Source organism: Erpetoichthys calabaricus, chromosome 6 (genome assembly GCF_900747795.2).
Source record: "Erpetoichthys calabaricus chromosome 6, fErpCal1.3, whole genome shotgun sequence".
In the NCBI taxonomy this organism is placed as follows: domain Eukaryota; kingdom Metazoa; phylum Chordata; class Cladistia; order Polypteriformes; family Polypteridae; genus Erpetoichthys; species Erpetoichthys calabaricus.
In genome coordinates this window covers 101,021,407-101,040,833 of record NC_041399.2, presented here as the reverse complement: position 1 = coordinate 101,040,833, position 19,427 = coordinate 101,021,407, and the positions used below count along the sequence as shown (strand labels likewise).

Below are 19,427 nucleotides of genomic sequence, written 5' to 3'. Positions count from 1 at the left end.
AAAAAAAATGTGATTTTCTTGGACACACTTTAACGTCCCACGAGACAAGGCAGTGAGACAAAAGGACAGCTGTTGTACAGGCTTTTAAATGTTCGAAATGCTGCACGACATGCAGATCACGCAGCACAGCAGCAGCAGCGGCAAGCCAACAGCTGATCGAGCAAAGAGGAGGTAAAAAAAATGTATTTGTTTTCCAATGTATCACCGTTTAAGAGGGGGTTTTGGAGGAGCGACTGCATCTCCTTAATGTGCGTTCAGCCCCCCTCTTCACAATGCAAGCGGCTAGTTTTTCAATATCATAATAATTTCTTAACCGATTAAAACATCCTTTAACGTCAATGATTGGTCTTATCATTTTTTTTGTTTTTGATCCACTGAATATTGCTAAGAAATACAGTTAAACACTGCAATAATAATTTAATTAAACAAATGTCATTACAATAGAAAAACTGGCATTCACAAAACTATTTAAAATAGCAATAGCCAATTCCAATAAACTACAGAAAAAATAGCATTACTTGTACAAGTAAGCACTTCTAATTCATTTGTTTAAGAATTGCTTTCTGCATGTAACTGGACTAAACTGATGGCTGTTTTCAGGTCAGATGAAAGATATAAAATATTAAGATGGAAGTCCAGAAACCCACAGATAGAACCTTTCTGCTCTATGTAGATTCAGTAAGTGAATGCTGGATTGTTTCACGGGGATTTTGAGATCCAACGCTGTTCTCATTCTAATTGGTAATGGTTCAATAGGATGAAGTTATTATACCTTGTTTTGTCTAGCCTGATCACATTTTCATTGCTTATAGGTTTTGTAATCTTTCATTAATGTAAAGCGACAGGTTTATTCCCATTACTGCTTATTGCTCAAACTATAATTAAAAAATTTTAATACAAAAATATAATTTGCTCTTGCTTGTGAGTAAACTGTCTACCTTTTGTTCACAGATCAGTATTTCAAGACACTTTATGTCTGAAGCTTAATGCCTTTTTAAAATTCAGACATTTATATTTTAGATAAAACTCATTTATTTTTCACATTTCAAAGCTCTACACGAGCGACTGAGTAAGCTTTGACTTGGAATTCACAGCTATAGTATAATTAGTAAAGAGCAGCCCAAGGGTGTTTAGGTTTTCATCCTCACTTGTGTTATAAACAATTTTTTGAGATTGTCACCTTCAGACCATGTTGCCTTCCCCTGCATTCACACATCTACATATCATTACAAAGAATAACTTTACAAGATATTCCGTTTTGTGGTGTATAAAGACTTAATATCTTTATATGCTACTTTTTAATTCTTCCTGTATGAATACATTTTTCCATGGTGTTGTAATTTGCTGAAAGTTACTTTTATGCTTCTACACTTGGTCACAATTAGGCAATTAGAACTCAATAAATAACCCAGCTTACATACCTTTTGAAACTAAAAGGAAATTAAAATAGTCCTATACAGTAGGTACATAAGAATGTGCAAATGCCACAAAAGGTCATTGAGCCTAACATAGCTCATCAATCCCTGTTGAACTGACTATAAAATATCGTCAAGTTGAGACAGAAGGTCCCCAAAGTACTACTATCAACCCACACTAGAAGTAAAGATTAATTGATGGACAGACACAAGCAAAACATTATGATGTAGGTTTTGATGGCATATACAAAGATATCCGTGTGCAATTTTTTTAAGAGGAAATATTTTTTAAATTTTAAATGAAAAAGGTTATCCTATTATGCACTGTGTTGTTGCAAAATAATCAGTACAATATAATTTTGGTTTATACTGTAGAATGTGTGAAATTATAAAAGGATATTTGGTTTATTGTATCGTTTACAGCATCATTTAGTTGAACCACTTCAACTAATCCACTTTGTAATTTAAAACTATTTATTTTCCAGTAAGGGAACTGTATTATACATGATAGAGCATGTCCACATCTGTCATTGTATAATAAAAGCAAAGCACCAGACGTATAGATAGAAGGAGCTTTAGTATCTGCTTTGTTCCAGACAAGCACTTTATGCATGCATTCGAGGAGAGAGTTTTAAATCAAATTGTGTCCATTAGAGCTCCTCTTAAGTGCACAGTTTTGTTAAGAGGATTTGAGCTTCCTCTAGTAACTACACTTGAGGCATTACACTGAGACATTTATCACCGAGTCTCAGTGGTGTCCATTCTTTAATTGCACCACCACAGTTAGCCTAAATGTAAAATCTCTCTTAAATTATGCAAATGAATAATTGGCAAAAATGCGCTTTTAATAACCTGCTGTCAGCATAGTTTGCTACTTTAAAGGTCTCGTCCCCACTTCACTTTCCTTTAATTAGAAACAATACTATCTTTCTTGTTAATGCTATCATGGAACAGATTAACTTGTCTACCTAATACATTTTTATTGTTTTTTAAAATCTCTAAAGGGATAAGAGTATTTAAAAGATTTGTCCATATAATACACTTGATAAATTAACCACATTGTTACAAATCTTTCTTTTTTAAAAAAAGAAACATATGCAACAGACATAGAGGTAAAAAAATACATTTTTGTCTGTAAAAATCAAACATAATTTCATTTTTAGTAAGGAAGCAAAATGATTTCAGCAAGTTATTATAAAATACTTAACATTTGCTATTGTAGTTTGAAAATTAAATGATGAAATTCTGTTGATGTTTTAGCCAAACCTTCATTTTTTAGTTATAAAATAACCCAAATATGTTAAAAAAATATATGCATACACAGTATGTCATCAATTCTAATTAGAATCACCAGCCCCTAAATTTTACTGCCCATTTATACCTGAGTGCCCTTTTGGGAAAGTATTATTAGAAACAATTTGTCCTTATCTGTATAATAGACTTCTATGATTTAACAGTATCCATCACAGTCTAAAAATCAATAAATAAAGCCTTTTGCAAATGCAACCCAATCTATAAAAAGTTAGAGCTGACCACAGAATTCCAAAGGAGAAGCTATAGCTCAGTGACTTCAATGAAATGTGATATTAATCACTTTTTTTTTCTTTTTTGAAAACCTAGTGTTTGTAGACTTTGATGTGAACTCAGACTATGACAATATCTACTTTGCTGCTCTCGAAAAAGCTGAGCAAAAAAGTTATTCTGCTTTTATATACTGGGTACCAGATCATATGCATGTGGATTGCGTGGAAATGACAACTAACATCTTTCATTTTTCATCTGCCCTCATCCAGTCTCATATGGAATCAACTGTATGAAAAAGAACAGCAACTTATCTGTTAGACTAAACTGAAATGGTTATCAATAAATTGCATGGCATCTTACACATTTTAAATCAGTTGAATGGTTAGAGCTAAACAACTTGTATAACACAATCTACTGAACAAACTGTACATTGCCTTAAATGGCTTTCAATTACATTCTAAGTTTCAGAAGTTTTATTCCTAAACTAGAAAGCAGAAAAATCATATGTATATGTTCAATGTAGTCCTAATTCATTTTAAAAACACTGAGGCATTGGTCTTGAATGCACCACTTGCTTAATTCTCTAGACATTGAAGAAACACTTCAAGTTTTGCTCTTAATTAGTTTTAGTACATTCTTAGCCTAACCATATCCTATAATTTCATCCATACAATAACTAAAAGGTTTAGTGGTTTCTTTTTCTATAGTGTTGAAGGCAAATAAGGAAGTGAGGAACAGAAGAAAATTTGGGATGCCAAATGGTTCACACCATTTACTGCCAATGTCCTGAAAATCGAACAAAAATGAGCAAGCGGTAGCACAACAGAAAACAGGCATATAAGCTGCCTCATAGGCCTCAACAGCTTCTCAAAATATTCAGCTCTATTGAGCATGGGTGGTTCTGGGAGTTTGTTCATGCGAAACATAGTTCCTCCAACTGAGACACCATCTTCCAGGAGCCCTAAGATTTATATCATCCCGACCATTAGCTAAACAAACAAGTTTCATGGACTGAGTGATCTCCTCTTGTTCGTCAAATTTCTTATATATGCTCTAATGCTCAACGATGTGCATGTTATTGGTGACTGAATTGGTCCATTATGAGCGTTTGTGCTCTGCAACAAACTGGTGTCCTGTTCAAGGTTAGTCATTTCATAAAATGATGGAGAATGTTTCTATGCCTCCATTTCTCCATCTGTTAGTATGCAACACTGATAATGCAGCAAGTACCTCCTGGAAAAGGCAGGGAAAATAAAAAGGAAGGCTTGGAATGCGGCTTAACTCTTAACTCCAGCTTTGTGTACCTTTGCATTGACCAACAGCATGAGTTCCACTATTTCAGAACCACATGGTTGAATGGGTAAATAATTTTTGTGGCTGTTATTTTTATTGTATCAAGGGACACAATGGCATTTAGTTGCTGACATGTTCATTTTTCTAATGTGTTTATAATATTCAATTCTTGCAGATTTGTTTTGTATATTGTCATTTTGGATGCAACACAGTAGTAAAGGAGCGTCACTTTTATACATCATAATTTTGACAGGTGTTTGTCCCGCCCCCCTGGCATTTCCGGTACTCACAGTCTGCCACTTGAGTTAATTTGGGTGTTTCCCTGCGCGCTGATCTCTGCCTGTTGTCGGGTGCGCTGTTTGACCGGCATCAGCCCTTTTGTCAGTCGTGCGTATGGAAAATGGTCGGCTGCTCTTAGCCTTGATCCTAAAAACTGGGTCTGTTCATCTTTGTGATCCGAACCGGTCCTTCGGGGCCCCCCTGTAAGGCGTCAAAAGGTAAGTCAGTGATTTTGGGGCGGAGCAGGCATCCTGCTCGTGGCTGCGCACAGCGCCAGGGTGTGTACAGAGAGTACAGAGAGCTTGAGTGACAGACCCCTGCAAGAGGATGGAAAGGAAAACTTTAGAGAGGCTCTATTACACACCCAAGGAGCCTGGCAGTGCATCCCAAACACGTCCAGAGCATACCGTTACCTTGACAGCCATGTAAAACCATGCCCTTTATAAAGCAAGGCGTAATGTAGATACCAAAGTGATTTAAAACAACAAGTTTTATTGAATGAATCAAAAATATACCAAAAAAAAAAAAGAAAAAAAAAAGTGGTTTAAACAATTTTTATTGAAGCAAAATTCCAAACATAGCAAAATAACATGTTGTCTTCACTTTCCGGGTTACACACTGTTATACATTAATTGCTTAAAAGTATGAATAAAAGCAGGTTATACAGTTGTAAAATAGCCACAGAAGCTTGTTTGAATATAGATTAGCAATTCAATTTAAAAAGTAGCAAAAATACAAGAATTGTATACACTGTTGAAAACACAAAATCAAATTGCAAACCAGGTCCCAACCCATCAGTGAGCCGGTAATACATCTAAATAAAATGTTTAAGCCAACACATGTTTAATATATTTGTATTTCACTAAATTATGTAAGCCTATTTTCTCTGTTTGGAACAGAGCCGACCACATAAAGCTGGTCTTCACAGGCTGAATTAGTTGTGCGTAAGCATCAATGGGTATCTCGCCCTTCTCAAACTCTGCTATAATATCATCCACATCATTCTTGATAGCTTTACGAAAACAAGGCAAGTTATACATTTTTAGCAAAGCACGCACACAGGACACAAGTCTATCCTTTCTAGCCCTTTCGAGCATAAATAAGCTCTGTTTATATGCAATAAATGGTTTAGTGAACCAGATATTACAAATGTGTCCATCTGGTATGCATTTGTTCTCTTGACATTCATCACATTTTTCCCCTAAATGTTCAACAGAGCTAAAAACATAAGCCCAGACGACTGAGCGACCGATTATGGTCATAATGAATCTTTTTTCTAGCGGATATAATATAAGGAGAATATGTTCTATAGGTATTACGTGTCACGATGGGTTGGGACCAGGTTTTCCTTGTTCTAGCTGCCGAGTCTTGGATCCTCTGACAACAAAACAAAACAAAATACAACAGTTAGTCAACAGAAAATATAACACATACAGGTCTTGTTTAGCATGGATAAGGCCTTTTGATTAGATTTCTGTAAATCGATGTTGGTTTTAAAAAATAACTGTAATGGTGATTAGAGACAAGTTGAAAAGCAGCTGCCCGAATCTTGGGTTTTGTTGCATGATGCATCTTTTGTATAAGCTGAAAACTGTTTACTACGGCAACAAACTGTTTCAGACAGTTAAGAATATAAATTTTAGTCGGTTGCACAATTCTTAATCCACACAGGGGTTTAACCATAGAAAACACCGTTTGAATTAATCTTTTAATACTGATCTGTTGACAGATGTTGGAAACACAAGGGTACATTTCCTCAGAATCAGATTCTAGTAAAAGGCAAGTGTAACCATCCTGAGATTCGTCACCCAAACGGCATGCTAAACAAGACCCCATTAATACACCTCTTACACAGGTGCTAACCACGGAAGCTACAACAGCGTTCACACAATGTTTCATTAAAATCAATCCGGCTCTGTGACTGCGATGGCTGTCAGGTGTTTGGGAAATTACACACAGGTCTTGAGACTTCAGACTTGATGTTGAACAATCTTTTAAAACGTGTTTAAAGACCTCACCGGCCATCTTAAAGTCACTCTAGGGAAAAAGAAAAGTTATATCCCCACACGAAAAAACGCATACACCTAACGGGCTATCAGTAAAACATAACAGAATTCTGGACAATATATCAGAAGCTATCTGGATAGCCTTCTCAACACAATCGTCTGCAGTGTTGGAACAGATATGGGCTATGCGGCTTAAAAGACACAAAAATGTATCACGTGTCATTACAGGAACGGTATTCCCTATTGATCTATAGATACATCTAGTCACACGTGAAATAGCCGGTATGCTTTTTACATCGGCCCTTCTATCTGAAAAAAGGAAACACTCCACCAAGCCAGGCATTCTTTCAGTAAGCCTTTCAATGTCACGCATTAATTCTTTAACATCAGGGTTTAAATCATCTTTCTTTTTAGCGATAAGACCTTTCAATGTTGCAGAAATTACTTCTTTTGCATAATACTTGGGCTCCGCACATGCAATCTGTCAAGTTAAAATAAAATAAAATGAGAACCTATTATTGTACCGCCCTGTAGATAGGGTTAACGGAAAATTTCTTAAACCCAGACTCCAGACTCACCATGTCCAAGGTCTTGTCGTCTAGGACAGGTGCATCAGTCTTTTTCACGCCAGATGTCGTCGGGCCTCCAGCCAGCCAGCAATCGCTCAGTCAGAAGAATGGTTTAGCTGTAAACAAGTGTTAGTGCCTCCATTCTGACCTTAATAGCGGTGGGCGATGCCAACCTGCTAAGTATCAGTCATAACGGAGTGGACACCTTAGCTCATCACAACATACCCAATTCTTGTTATTGAGGAGGCCTGAGGTTTTCGATGCAAAAATCGTTCTTAAAATATGCTTTTGGGCGAAGCTTTTTACAACGCTCGGCCAATCAAAGCCTTTAAAGATAAGATTTTTTTAAGGTAACCCGCCAGCATATTTTTAACCAATCAATAAACACAAGCCTCATGTTAAGCTAGCCAATGGCATTACACCGGTCTGGTTCGGGCATGCGCTGACTGCAACGAGCCCATCCCATGTTCATGCCAGCCAATCAGGATACAGACCTGTTGGCGGGAGTGTGAAATGTGTAAGGTTTGAAGGCAACATGGCGTTGCTGTCAAAAAGTACGAGCGACTCTGTCTATGGAAAATGTATTAGCATATGGATTAAACAGCAACAGACAAAAATATTGTAACACATACAATAATGCTTTGGTTATTCGGGCGGTTGTTTTTCTAAACCAGGAGATTTCACGGCGCATCCGAGCAGAAGTGCAAAGTAAGACAAGTCCTTTTAAAATTGTGTATATTATCATGATTGTGCATCACGTTGTGATATGCTATTATAGAGCCATAATTTAAAGGTAAAATGAAATGCTCTTGTTGTCATTTTTAATACGTGCCATTTAATTTATGATAGGCCTATAAGTTGGTAAGACAGGCCAGGGCAGGCGGTCTTGTATGATAAATAATAAAAAAAAAAAAAAAAAACGATAAAGCGTTAATATTTATGTATATACAAGTCATGATGGTGTGTACACGTTTCATTAGTCTTTTTAACCCATGGTATGATGAACTTGTGCCTTAAAATAAGAAAAAAAAAAAAAAATCGGCGCATTTTGGTACGTATGTTGACCTTGTAGCGCTGCACGCAGAGCTGTCATTTTCTAAGCCAGGGGTAGGCAACGTCGGTCCTGGAGTGCCACAGTATGTGCAGGTTTTTGTTCCAACCCAGTTCCTTAACGAGAACTCAATTATTGCTGATGAAGCACATATTGCTTAAGTGACATTTTAATGCTTCATTTTAGTGGTCTCGCTTGTTAAGGTTCTCCAACCTTAATTGCTTATTTCAATCTTAAACTGCTGCATTCAGTGTTTTAATTGCTCCTTATTAGCAATAAGATGTAAAACAGGGGTAGGCAATGTCGGTCCTGGTGAGCCGCAGTGGCGACAGGTTTTCATTCAACCCGATTGCTTAATTAGAAACCAATCATTGCCAATCTCAGACCTTATTTAATTTTATGGCTTGTTAGTCTGTGCAATGTAAGGCTTTTATATCGTAGATTTTTTTCCTTTCCAAAGATATCATCCAAATGATTTGAAGCCTAAAACATCATTTTCAGTCTGTCACATTTTTCTATTAAGTGTTTTATTAAATCAAACCGTGCATGATGAACACACACAGATGTAATTGGAAAAAAGCTAGTTGGAGAATTGCTGGCTGCTTTGTCTTTTACATCTTATTGCTAATGAGGAGCAATTAAAACACTGAATGCAGCAGTTTAAGATTGAAATAAGCAATTAAGGTTGGAGAACCTTAACAAGCGAGACCACTAAAATGAAGCATTAAAATGTCACTTAAGCAATATGTGCTTCATCAGCAATAATTGAGTTCTTGTTAAGGAACTGGGTTGGAACAAAAACCTGCACATACTGTGGCACTCCAGGACCGACGTTGCCTACCCCTGTTCTAAGCCATCAGATCAGGGTTCGCATCGGAGCCGAAGAGCAAAATTGGGACATGTACTTTTAAATTCTGTATATTATTATGATATGATATGTCATAAATGAAATGGTAAAATGGAATTCTAGGTTTCTTTACAAAATTAACATCTGTTGCCGATCGTTGAGATAAGACGTGTGTACTTGACCCCGCGGGGCTTCTTGGAACATTCTAGAGGCACCCATAGAATAAAATTTGATAAAAAAATTCATTGGAATATACGTTTCACCGGCTGTCTATAAGTGATAACGATGTAACGATGGAACATTCTAGAGGTACCCTGATACATGACATAAAATGATAAAATTCCATGGAATATTTTTATTTACGTTTTCACCGTGTGTTTATAAACGATAATATTTGATTAATGTTAGATGGTTATCGGCCTAATATATAACTGACTTGAGCCGAATTACACATTAAAATATTTTAATGCATTCTGCATTCCTGGAAAATTATGGCTCGCTTCTTAGATTCGGTTGAATTTGATGCTCAGCTTTCCGATCGACATAGAATTAGTACCGAATCGTCCGGTAAGATTTGTATAATATATATACACGTATAATTAGTGAAAAAAAAAAAAAAAAAAAAAAAAAACCTATTGCTTTACACCTTAAAGGTTATAAGGATATTTATATGTACACTGTTAATAATAAAAATACATCCACCACCTTATTATTATTTTTAACAATATTTCAGCACGTGAGAAATTGCTTGAATCTCGATTAACGACAGTCTCACCGAGAAAAGCCACCACAAAACCGCCAAGACGAGTTGCAACCACCTTATTAGGAAGTGTGACGGTACCTCGGCAACCTACAGGTATGAAAATAAGAAAAAATAAAATTTTGTTGTTAATATCAAAATCTAGAGTGTGTATGTATTTGGCGTTCACATCACAGACAATAAGGACCTGTGATCTTCAGGGGTCAGCCTGTATGTGTTTGTGCTTTATTTATTTATATTTTCTTTATTTATTTATTTATGACGTTATGATCTGCTTCTTATATCCTGTAAGTGCCTTGTGCATGGAATAGGCTCTATATAAATAGAATGTATTATTATTTTATTATTATTATAGCGCTCAATGTACCCTAGCGTTAGGCAAGAGCAACACATGGATAGGGGGCCCGGCTTGCATAACCTAGTGTGCAAGCCATTGATAAGAACTTTGCTGACCAACGCCCGGACGTGGACTGCTAACATTGCTTAGCCCTGTGTGCACCCGACTGATAAGAACTTTGCCGCCCAAAGGTCTCAGAAAATGAGCAAAACTGTATAGATGAAAAGATTGGGTGTGTGTCGCTATTTCGCGGGGCCCTTTTGGGTCGGCGAGCTTAATGAATTGCTGTACGTATCCATATTTATATTATATAGCTATTAAGATTGTGGTTGATTTAATTTTTTTTTTCAGATTTTGGGCAATCCGTTGGTAGCATTTCCAAAGGAAAGAAAACAGAGAAAGCAACAACCAAGTCTGGAAAAACCATTCATTCAGATGATAAAGTTGATAGCCGTGTGCATCATTTAATCGAGAAATGGCTGATGTGTGCTATTAGAATTATTAATTCATTTAGCAATAGACGTAAAGGTATACAGTTTTTATCAGCCATTATCGAGGAGATATTATGTCCTCAGAGTAATATTTTAAAGAAATATCTTCTGACCTGTATCTCAGGCATTTTTGATTCTGAGCACATACCGGTAGTTGAACTTCAGACAGCTTACCAAAGGCTGCATAGACTGGAAAGCGTGATCTTAAAAGATTGCACAAGTCTGGGCACCGGTTCTGGTACAAATTCTATATGACTAAGGCAAGCTAAAATGAAAGCTAGTAACACATTTTTAAATATGATCAGAAAGATCAAAAATAAATACAAACGGCTGTCTGCTTATCAGAAAAGGCGATTGAAATGTACCCGGGGTCCTAGGGCTAATAGAACAAGAGACCAAACAGATTCTTCGGCTGTTAACGCACATGTTGAAATTGTAAGGGAATCCGAAAGACAGATGAAAAGGTTTAGAGCTACAGAGCATAACTATGAATTCCATTTTATCGATTTGGATAGGATTAAGTCCTATACACAGGCCATAAACATTGTCCATCAAAGTATTCAGGGTCTTTTAGATGCATTATCCCCGAATATTGCACCTTGCGATTTTGTTCAATTGCGACTTATTTCCCCGAGTTTGCAAAACAATCTTTATTCCCAAAAAAAGAATCTAGACAGCTTTGACGCCACAGGCTTTTTAAATTACGTGTCTCAGATGCTGCAAAGTAATACAGAAATTATTACAGATTCTTCTCTCCGATTTGTAGTAACCATTGTGAAAAACATGCGTGGTGGTGCAAGACTTAGAATTAACACATTACTCTTCAGTAAAATTATTAATACTAAACGACGTCTATTAGTAGATTTCTCACATCGGGGTAATTTATGTTTTGCAGGCGCTGTCATCCACTTACTCAGTCGGAAAGGTAAACCGGATAGCTGCATTCTGCAAAAAGCTAGACAAATGCATAAACAATTGGGGTTTTCGGGTGACAAGAAAATATCTTTTTCAGATGTAGAAAAATTTGAGCGTCTATTAGATGTTTCAATAAAGGTACTATACATGCATGAGAGTACGTGGAAATACTTCACAACGGGTCCTACGCCTCCAAACTCTAAAGTGATTTTCCTACTCTTACACAATGAGCATTATTATGGGATTTTAAACGTGAAGAAATTTATCGGGGCTAATTATTTTTGCGAAATTTGCCATGCTGCTTATTCTCACAAAGATCGCCATGTTTGTGCCAATACATGCAGGGCCTGCCATGATGCTTCCTGCATTGAAGTAACAGGCTGTTTAACCAGATGCCGGATATGCAAAATCATCTGTCAATCAAACGATTGCCATGAGAGGCACCAAAACAAACAAGCATGCCAGTGGAAAGAATACTGTACTTACTGTCAGTGTTATACAGAGCTTACCCACCGTTGCAAACCGAGGCTATGTCCTCATTGTAAAGAAACAATCACAAGCTGCGACAAGCACTTATGTTATATGCAACCGTTATTAAAGAGTCCTGTGTCAAAAAAATATATATTTTATGATTCTGAATGTCGGCAAGACACGGGTATACACGAACCGAATTACATATACGCTTTACACATGGATGGTAACACAAGCTGGGAATTTGCCGGAAACGAATGTGTTGAAAGATTTATATCAACTTTTATAGATAGTAAGTTTAAGAATTACACTTTTATTGCACACAATGCAAAATCCTATGACAGTTATTTTGTAATTAGTCAATTAATAAAAGAAAAAATGAAAATGGATTTGTTAACGATCGGTGGAAAAATCATGTCGATAACGGTGAAAGGTTTAAACATCAGATTCATAGACTCTTTGAACTTTTTAGCATCAAAATTGTCTAAATTACCGCAGGCTTTGGGTTTTAAAGGGGCTAAAGGATACTTTCCTCATTTTTTTAACACGATTGAGAACCAAAATTATGTCGGGCCTAGACCGGCTGTAGAATTTTATGGTGTGGAAAGTATGATGCCAGACGAAAAGAAAGAATTTCTTTTATGGTATTCTAATCACAAGAATGACGCATTTGATTTTCAAAAGGAATTAAAAATGTACTGTCGCTTAGATGTAGAGATTCTAAGGTCGGCTTGTATTTTGTTCAGACAAGAGGTTATGGAGATCACCAAAACGTCAAAGGTGTATTTAGACGAGCAGTTTCAGATCAAATACAAAATATTATCGATTGATCCTTTTCAATATGTTACTTTAGCGAGTGTTTGTATGGCAATGTTTAGACTTAAATTTTTGCGTGAGCAAACCATAGCTTTGCCGTTACAAGACAGTTATCACAGAATACAGAAGCGCTACTCTACACCGGCCATTCAATGGATCATGTATTTAGAGGCCCAAGATAAACTAGATATTCGGCACGTGCTAAAACCCGGAGGTGAAATGCGTATTGGAAAATATTATCTAGACGGCTATGCCGAAAATAACGGCATAAAGATGGCATTTGAATTTAACGGTTGTTTTTTTCACGGGTGTAATATCTGTTATAATGAAAAATCATGGAATAGTGTTACAAACACGTCATTCGGTTCGCTTTATTCAAGAACTATGGAAAAAGTTCACTACTTAAAAATGCAGGGTTTTCAGGTGCATCAAATCTGGGAACATAATTGGCGACAAATGGTTCGTGAAAACACCAGTGTGCAGAATTTCCTGAAAACCGCACGACTCCCAGAGGCTTTGAACCCTCGGGAATCTCTCTTTGGTGGACGAACAAATGCAGCACGTTTATATTACAAGGTTTGCGCTGGTGAAAAAATCCATTACTATGATTTTACGAGTTTATATCCATATGTGAATAAAACCAAAAGATATCCAATCGGTCATCCAAAAATTATTTATAAGGACTTTGGACCGTTAGAAACGTATTTTGGATTAGCCTGGGTGAGGGTGTATCCACCCAGAAATCTTCTATTCCCTGTTTTGCCATGCAAAATAAACAAAAAATTATATTTTACGCTTTGTTATACTTGTGCTGTGTCACAACAGCAGCGCCCCTGCACACACTCTCACGAGGAACGAGCGATAACCGGTTGCTGGACAACACCGGAATTGTTTGCAGCCGTACAGCAGGGTTACAGAATTGAAAGCATTTATGAGATATGGCACTTTGAACAAAGCTCTACTGAACTTTTTTCAGAGTATATTAATGCCCATTTAAAAGCTAAGCAAGAATCGTCGGGTTATCCTGAGAGCTGTCTAAACACAGAACAGTGTAAACTGTATGTGTCCATGTTTTATGAAAAGGAAGGTGTACAATTAAGTGAGCACCTGATTTAAAAAAATCCGGCCCGAAGACAAATTGCAAAACTTTTTTTAAATTCCTTGTGGGGTAAGTTTGCACAAAGACCTAATTTGCCACGGACATCTGTAGTTACGGACCCAGAAAAACTGTTTGAATTACTTTTCACCCCAAACTATGAGGTATCTACTTGTGATTTTATTGATGATGAATGTGCGTGTGTGACTTGGACATATGATAAAGATCGTTACAATACACCTTCCAATGTTAACATTTTTATTGCGAGTTTTACTACAGCTTATGCAAGATTAGAATTGTATAATCTTTTAAACAAACTGAACGAAAGAATACTATACTATGACACGGATTCAATTCTTTATATTTCCAGAGCAAACGAGTGGGACCCAGAAACCGGTTGCTATTTAGGAGAATTGACGAGCGAGCTTCCAACAAATGAATACATCACAGAATTTGTAAGCAGTGGCCCGAAAAGTTATGCTTACAAGTTATCAAACGGTGAAACCTGTCTAAAAGTTAAAGGTATAACATTGAATGTTAAGAACTGTGAAAAGGTGAATTTTGAAAGCTTGAAAGAACTGGTTTTTGAGTATGCAGAAAATATAAATGGGTGTTCACAACATAAAAATATTAAAATCGAAGATATTGGCATTGTCAGGGTGAAACGCAACTGGCATATAGAAACCAGAAAAATAAAAAAAACACAGCAAGTTGTATATGACAAGCGTGTATTAACTAAACATTTTACGTCGTTACCTTTTGGCTATTGATACTGAGAAAAAAAAAAATAATAATAGTAAAATAAAATAATAATGGACATTCGTTTACAACACCCATTTTCCTGTATCTTAAGCGGGCCGAGCAACTGTGGGAAATCTTTTTTTGTGAAAACATTGTTAGAATCCGGGACGGAGATGATGTCACACAAACCTCAAAATATCCTGTATTGTTATTCCGTTTGGCAACCTCTCTATACAGAATTAATGAAAAAATTCAGATGTATAAAATTTGTCGAAGGTCTCCCGGACTCTCTAAATGACGACACGTTGTTGCCCCGTGCTAAGATAAACTTGGTGGTTGTCGATGACCTCATGCAATCAGCCTGTAAAAGTAATGAGCTGGAATTGGCATTCACAGAGTAGGTTCATCATAGAAATCTGAGCGTAATCTATATTGTGCAGAATCTTTTTTGCCAGGGAAAACAGAGCCGTACTATAGCTTTAAATGCAAAATACATTGTTTTGTTTAAGAACCCCAGAGACAGGCAACAGATATCAATATTGGCCCGACAGATGTACCCCAGAAGGTGGCGCTACTTCCTGGAAGCTTATGAGGATGCAACTAAGTCAGCCTTTGGCTTTCTACTGGTAGATTTAAATACTAATACGCCCGACGAGTTTCGTCTCAGAGCATCCATATACCCGTCGCAGCGCCCGGTGGCTTACGTGTTTAAAAACCCAAAGGATAAAAAAATTTGATTTTAGTGGCCCCTGTGTCATTTTATAAAAGACGTCTTCCCGAACACCATGTCCTCCAGGATTAAACGAAATTTACAACTCATGCGATTGCTTATAAAGGCAAAACCAAAGCAGAGAAAGTCCATTTTGTGTGCAGCTTCTGATGATTTAATTCTGGCTATTTGTGAAATTGCGCTAAATGCAATTAAGGGTAGCCTACCATTAAATTCCAGACAGATCAGCATTCTTAAAAAGAAACGCATTATTATAAAAAATCTGAGCAATAAAAAAGTTGCCATTAAACGAAAGAAACGTATTATAAATCAGTCTGGTGGATTTATCGGCCAACTACTTGGCATAGCGATTCCTTTACTCACCGGTCTAATTGCAAATCGGTAAAAATGGAGCACGCTGAGAAAATGTACCTTGTACCAGAAAAACAACTGGAGCAGATCAAAACATATGCCGGTGAAGAAACAGATATGACAAAAAACACTATGCAAACGCTTGACCATGAGATGAGAAGTATTTTACAAAATAGTGCCCTATCACCGAATGAAAAACTGGAACTGTATTTTCACACTTTGCAGCGCTATCTGAGTCTATTGAGACAACGGGAATCACAGAAGTCTACATTGACTCTCATCCTACCAGAAACTGAAGCGCCACACCAGACCCCCGCATTGCAACCGACCACAGACAGGGTTGATGTTGTCATAAGAGACGTTTTGGATGCCGTCTCTCAGAGACACCGTAAAAATACGGAAATGCTAATTCGGAAAATGACACAAAACTCGACCACAACGTCCTGGAATGAAAGAGGAGAATTTTTATATAAAGGCACACCCGTTATTGGCACAAATATGATTGATCTGATCAAGTTCGCCACGCAGACAGGGACACTAAATAAGAGTGGAAAACCAAAAGGTTGGGATTTATTCTTTAACACTATGGCCGAAATTAATGTGCCCGGGTCCATTTTTCCGAACTTGGGTGTTCGGGCTTTATTTCAAGAGATTAAAAATGACCCCAATGCGCTTCAAGCCAGCCGTAAACAGCTTCGTCCTCCTGTATCACGTGATTTTCCAACAAGGCAGGACAGGGCCTCCGGTTCAGTAGCTGAAACACCCAGGCTGGTTAGACAGATCAGAAAACGCCCAGTCTTTAGAAAAAGTCAACTATTAAAAAAACACACATGGCTCACAGTATGAATAAAAGTGTTTCAAAAATAAATGTAGAAAAATAGTGTTTTAATATGGCTGTTTATTAGTATGTACTATTGCTATTATTGTTATTATCATTTTAGATCATTTTGTTTGTTTGATTGTATCATGAAGCTGTGAAAATACTTTTACACCCTGTGTTAAGGCTTTGAAAAATAAGTAAGCTGCACATATTATATACAGTTTATTAGTGTGTATTATCACTATTATTTTCATTTAGATGATTTCGTTTGTTTGATTGTATCAAGATTCTGTTAACTGTGTGAAAAATGCTTTTACACTGTGTGTTATCACCATGTGAACATTTACAAATAAATAAAAAATATAATATTTATACAAACAGACCCTATTATTTTTTTATCTGTCTGATTATTGGATTATTCACTATAATGACCACAGACACGTTTTATGTTGGTTAATATCTCATTTATTTATGTATTTTCAAATAAGGGGATACAGATAGTTGCAACATGTTTTTTTTTTTTTTTTTTTTTTTTTCTGCATATAATATTTTGCATATAATATTCAGCAAAAGCAAACACACGACTGACTTATTTCTGATTTCTGGGTAAATATATCCAGTTTCATATTTTCAGTTTGTCCCCTTTTTATTTGATGAAAATATCTAACAACCATCTGGTCATTTAGATGAACATCTCCTGGGTACAAGTCCAATATTTGGTTCATGGTAAGTCCTTTGCTTTTTTGATTCAGATAAAAAACACAGTGGTGACCACAACTGGTTGAGAAAAACTCCTGTAACTGAATACTGTTATAAGTGATGCATTTAGCATTAATCTTCAAAAATTTCATAATAACTTTGGGAAATATTTCAGAATCTGGCGGGGTTCCATACGAGTCAAAAAATTCAGCTTTTCCATGATTTGCAAGGTAAATGGCAATCCAGTGCTTTCCGGGTTTATCATGGGGATCTGTGTTTACGATCATAAACAGAGGTCTGTCAACCAACTTCTTGGGCAGTTGATCTGAAGGGAATACATCCAGAAAATGGATGCGTGTCAGCGGCCCTGATGCAAGGGCGGTCCTGAGCTGCACAGTCTCCAGAGGCTGCATGTCTGAACATGTCTACGGCTTAACTGTAGTCGTAAATAACTTGCCGACGCATGTTAATTTCAATGATGTTGTCAAAAACTGCATACACAATCATATTCACTGTATCTTGCAGCGGTTGAGCAAATCTTATTTCGGCCCTGAAGTTGCCTGTTTTGATGAGTGAATAGTGTCCTGTTGATTCCATATCAGGGCTTAGGTTGAATGCAAAAAGTGAATAGCCTTTAGCAAACTCTTCACGATCAACTAACAGGGCCTTATCTTTCATCCTCTTGTCAGCGGTCTCCACCAGTTGAAAATATTCTCTGACACAGTGTCCACTAGCAAAATCAGGCTGCAGAGGCTTGCTGGGTATCTGCTCTCCATCCAGGTAAAGAGCCATGAAGTTGATGTTGTTATGTTTAAAATTAAAGGGGTTGTGTGTAAAGTTGCCACTGAAAGCTGCATTGTCAACAAATCCCAAAACAACCAATTTTGGCAGCTGTCCCAGAAACAGGTTTTCCTGGTTGCAGACACGGCTACCGGTAGGTATGCTGAACACTTTCATTTGAACCCGGTCGATTGGGTATTTTGCGTTGCTGGTCATCAAGGCCTCAGCATGACCCAGTCTGACTGCCGGAATGACTTGAACTCTTTTCACAAATAATGATGCTGATAATATGTTGACCTTAAATTGATCACCATTGCTCATCAGACAAAAGTCATCCTTATTTCGCACGAACTTTAGTTTTACATCAACCCCATTAATTAATAATTTCTCTTGAAAGAAGAGATCTGCATGGATGTGACCCAATAAATCAACCCTGTGGCTTCTGGACGTGTAAGCAGCCCTTTTATTGAACCCCAAATTTGGGCCATCCAGTGCAGTGGCTTCGTGGTGACCGGGTGTGTCTTTATAGAACAGTCCAGCTGAAAATTGTGTTTTCAGGGTCTCGTCTCCGTAATTTAGTACGGTTTCGATAAACGCTCGATATGGGTAACAGTTATTGCTCTGGCTGATCAATCTGTCCCCGATGGTGATGTCCACCTGACTGAACAAAGAAGCAATCGGGTAGTTTACAAGGGCAACACGTGAATCGGCGGCCAGAGTTGTTCCATCATTTTTATGTATTTTACAGCTTAAGTAGAGGAGTGTGTTGTTGAGGTCCAGGTATTGATCATTTCCGGCAATGGAAAACTCAAGTGGGGCATTTTCTGACAATGCTGTGAGAGGCGGCACTTCGGCATAGTAGCTTTTTTCAATGCTGGTTTGTGTTGGTGACAGCTGGAATACGTCCAGTTCCGATTTTGCACATTCATCTGACGCACAGTGTACAAAAGCCATGTTTAGAATATATCACTAGAATTTTGCTTAGTTCTGGATCTTCTCTTGGTTGACTTTCTTTTTCTTTTGGCAGAGTGTCGAGCTTTTTTCCTCTTTGCTGTCTTCCTGGGCCGTGCAGGTGGCCCGAGCAGTGCTAGATGGGGTGTGTGTCTTTTTCTTTTAACACCTCTCTTTATAACAATCATACCAGAACCTTCTTGTTGGGGTGTTGCAACTTTATTCATTACAGCACCAGCCACGTGACTCATGACATCATTAGCAATGCTTTTCGCTGCAGACTTGACATGAGGTTTAGCAATTTCTAGCCCACGCCTAAACAGAGGCACTGCTTTTCTGAAGAGAGCTTTAAAAATACCACCAATACCACCACCGTACTGGACAGGGAGACCATGAAACCCTGGTAGACCATTGCCAGCTTGTATCTTGTAATAAGATGCGTAGGTGCGTGGATCTCCATAGTTTTTTGTTACAAGCATGTTTAA

The 19,427-nt window shown here is 37.3% G+C and overlaps 1 protein-coding gene across 1 annotated transcript; it reads right to left on the bottom strand.

Annotated features, from left to right (window-relative positions):
- Positions 1–17,643: 17,643 nt before the first annotated feature.
- Positions 17,644–18,945, bottom strand: LOC114668426 (uncharacterized protein F54H12.2-like). Its single transcript, XM_028824183.2, has one exon. The coding sequence runs from the start codon at positions 18,943–18,945 to the stop codon at positions 17,644–17,646; it is 1,302 nt and encodes a 433-aa protein (XP_028680016.2).
- Positions 18,946–19,427: the final 482 nt, after the last annotated feature.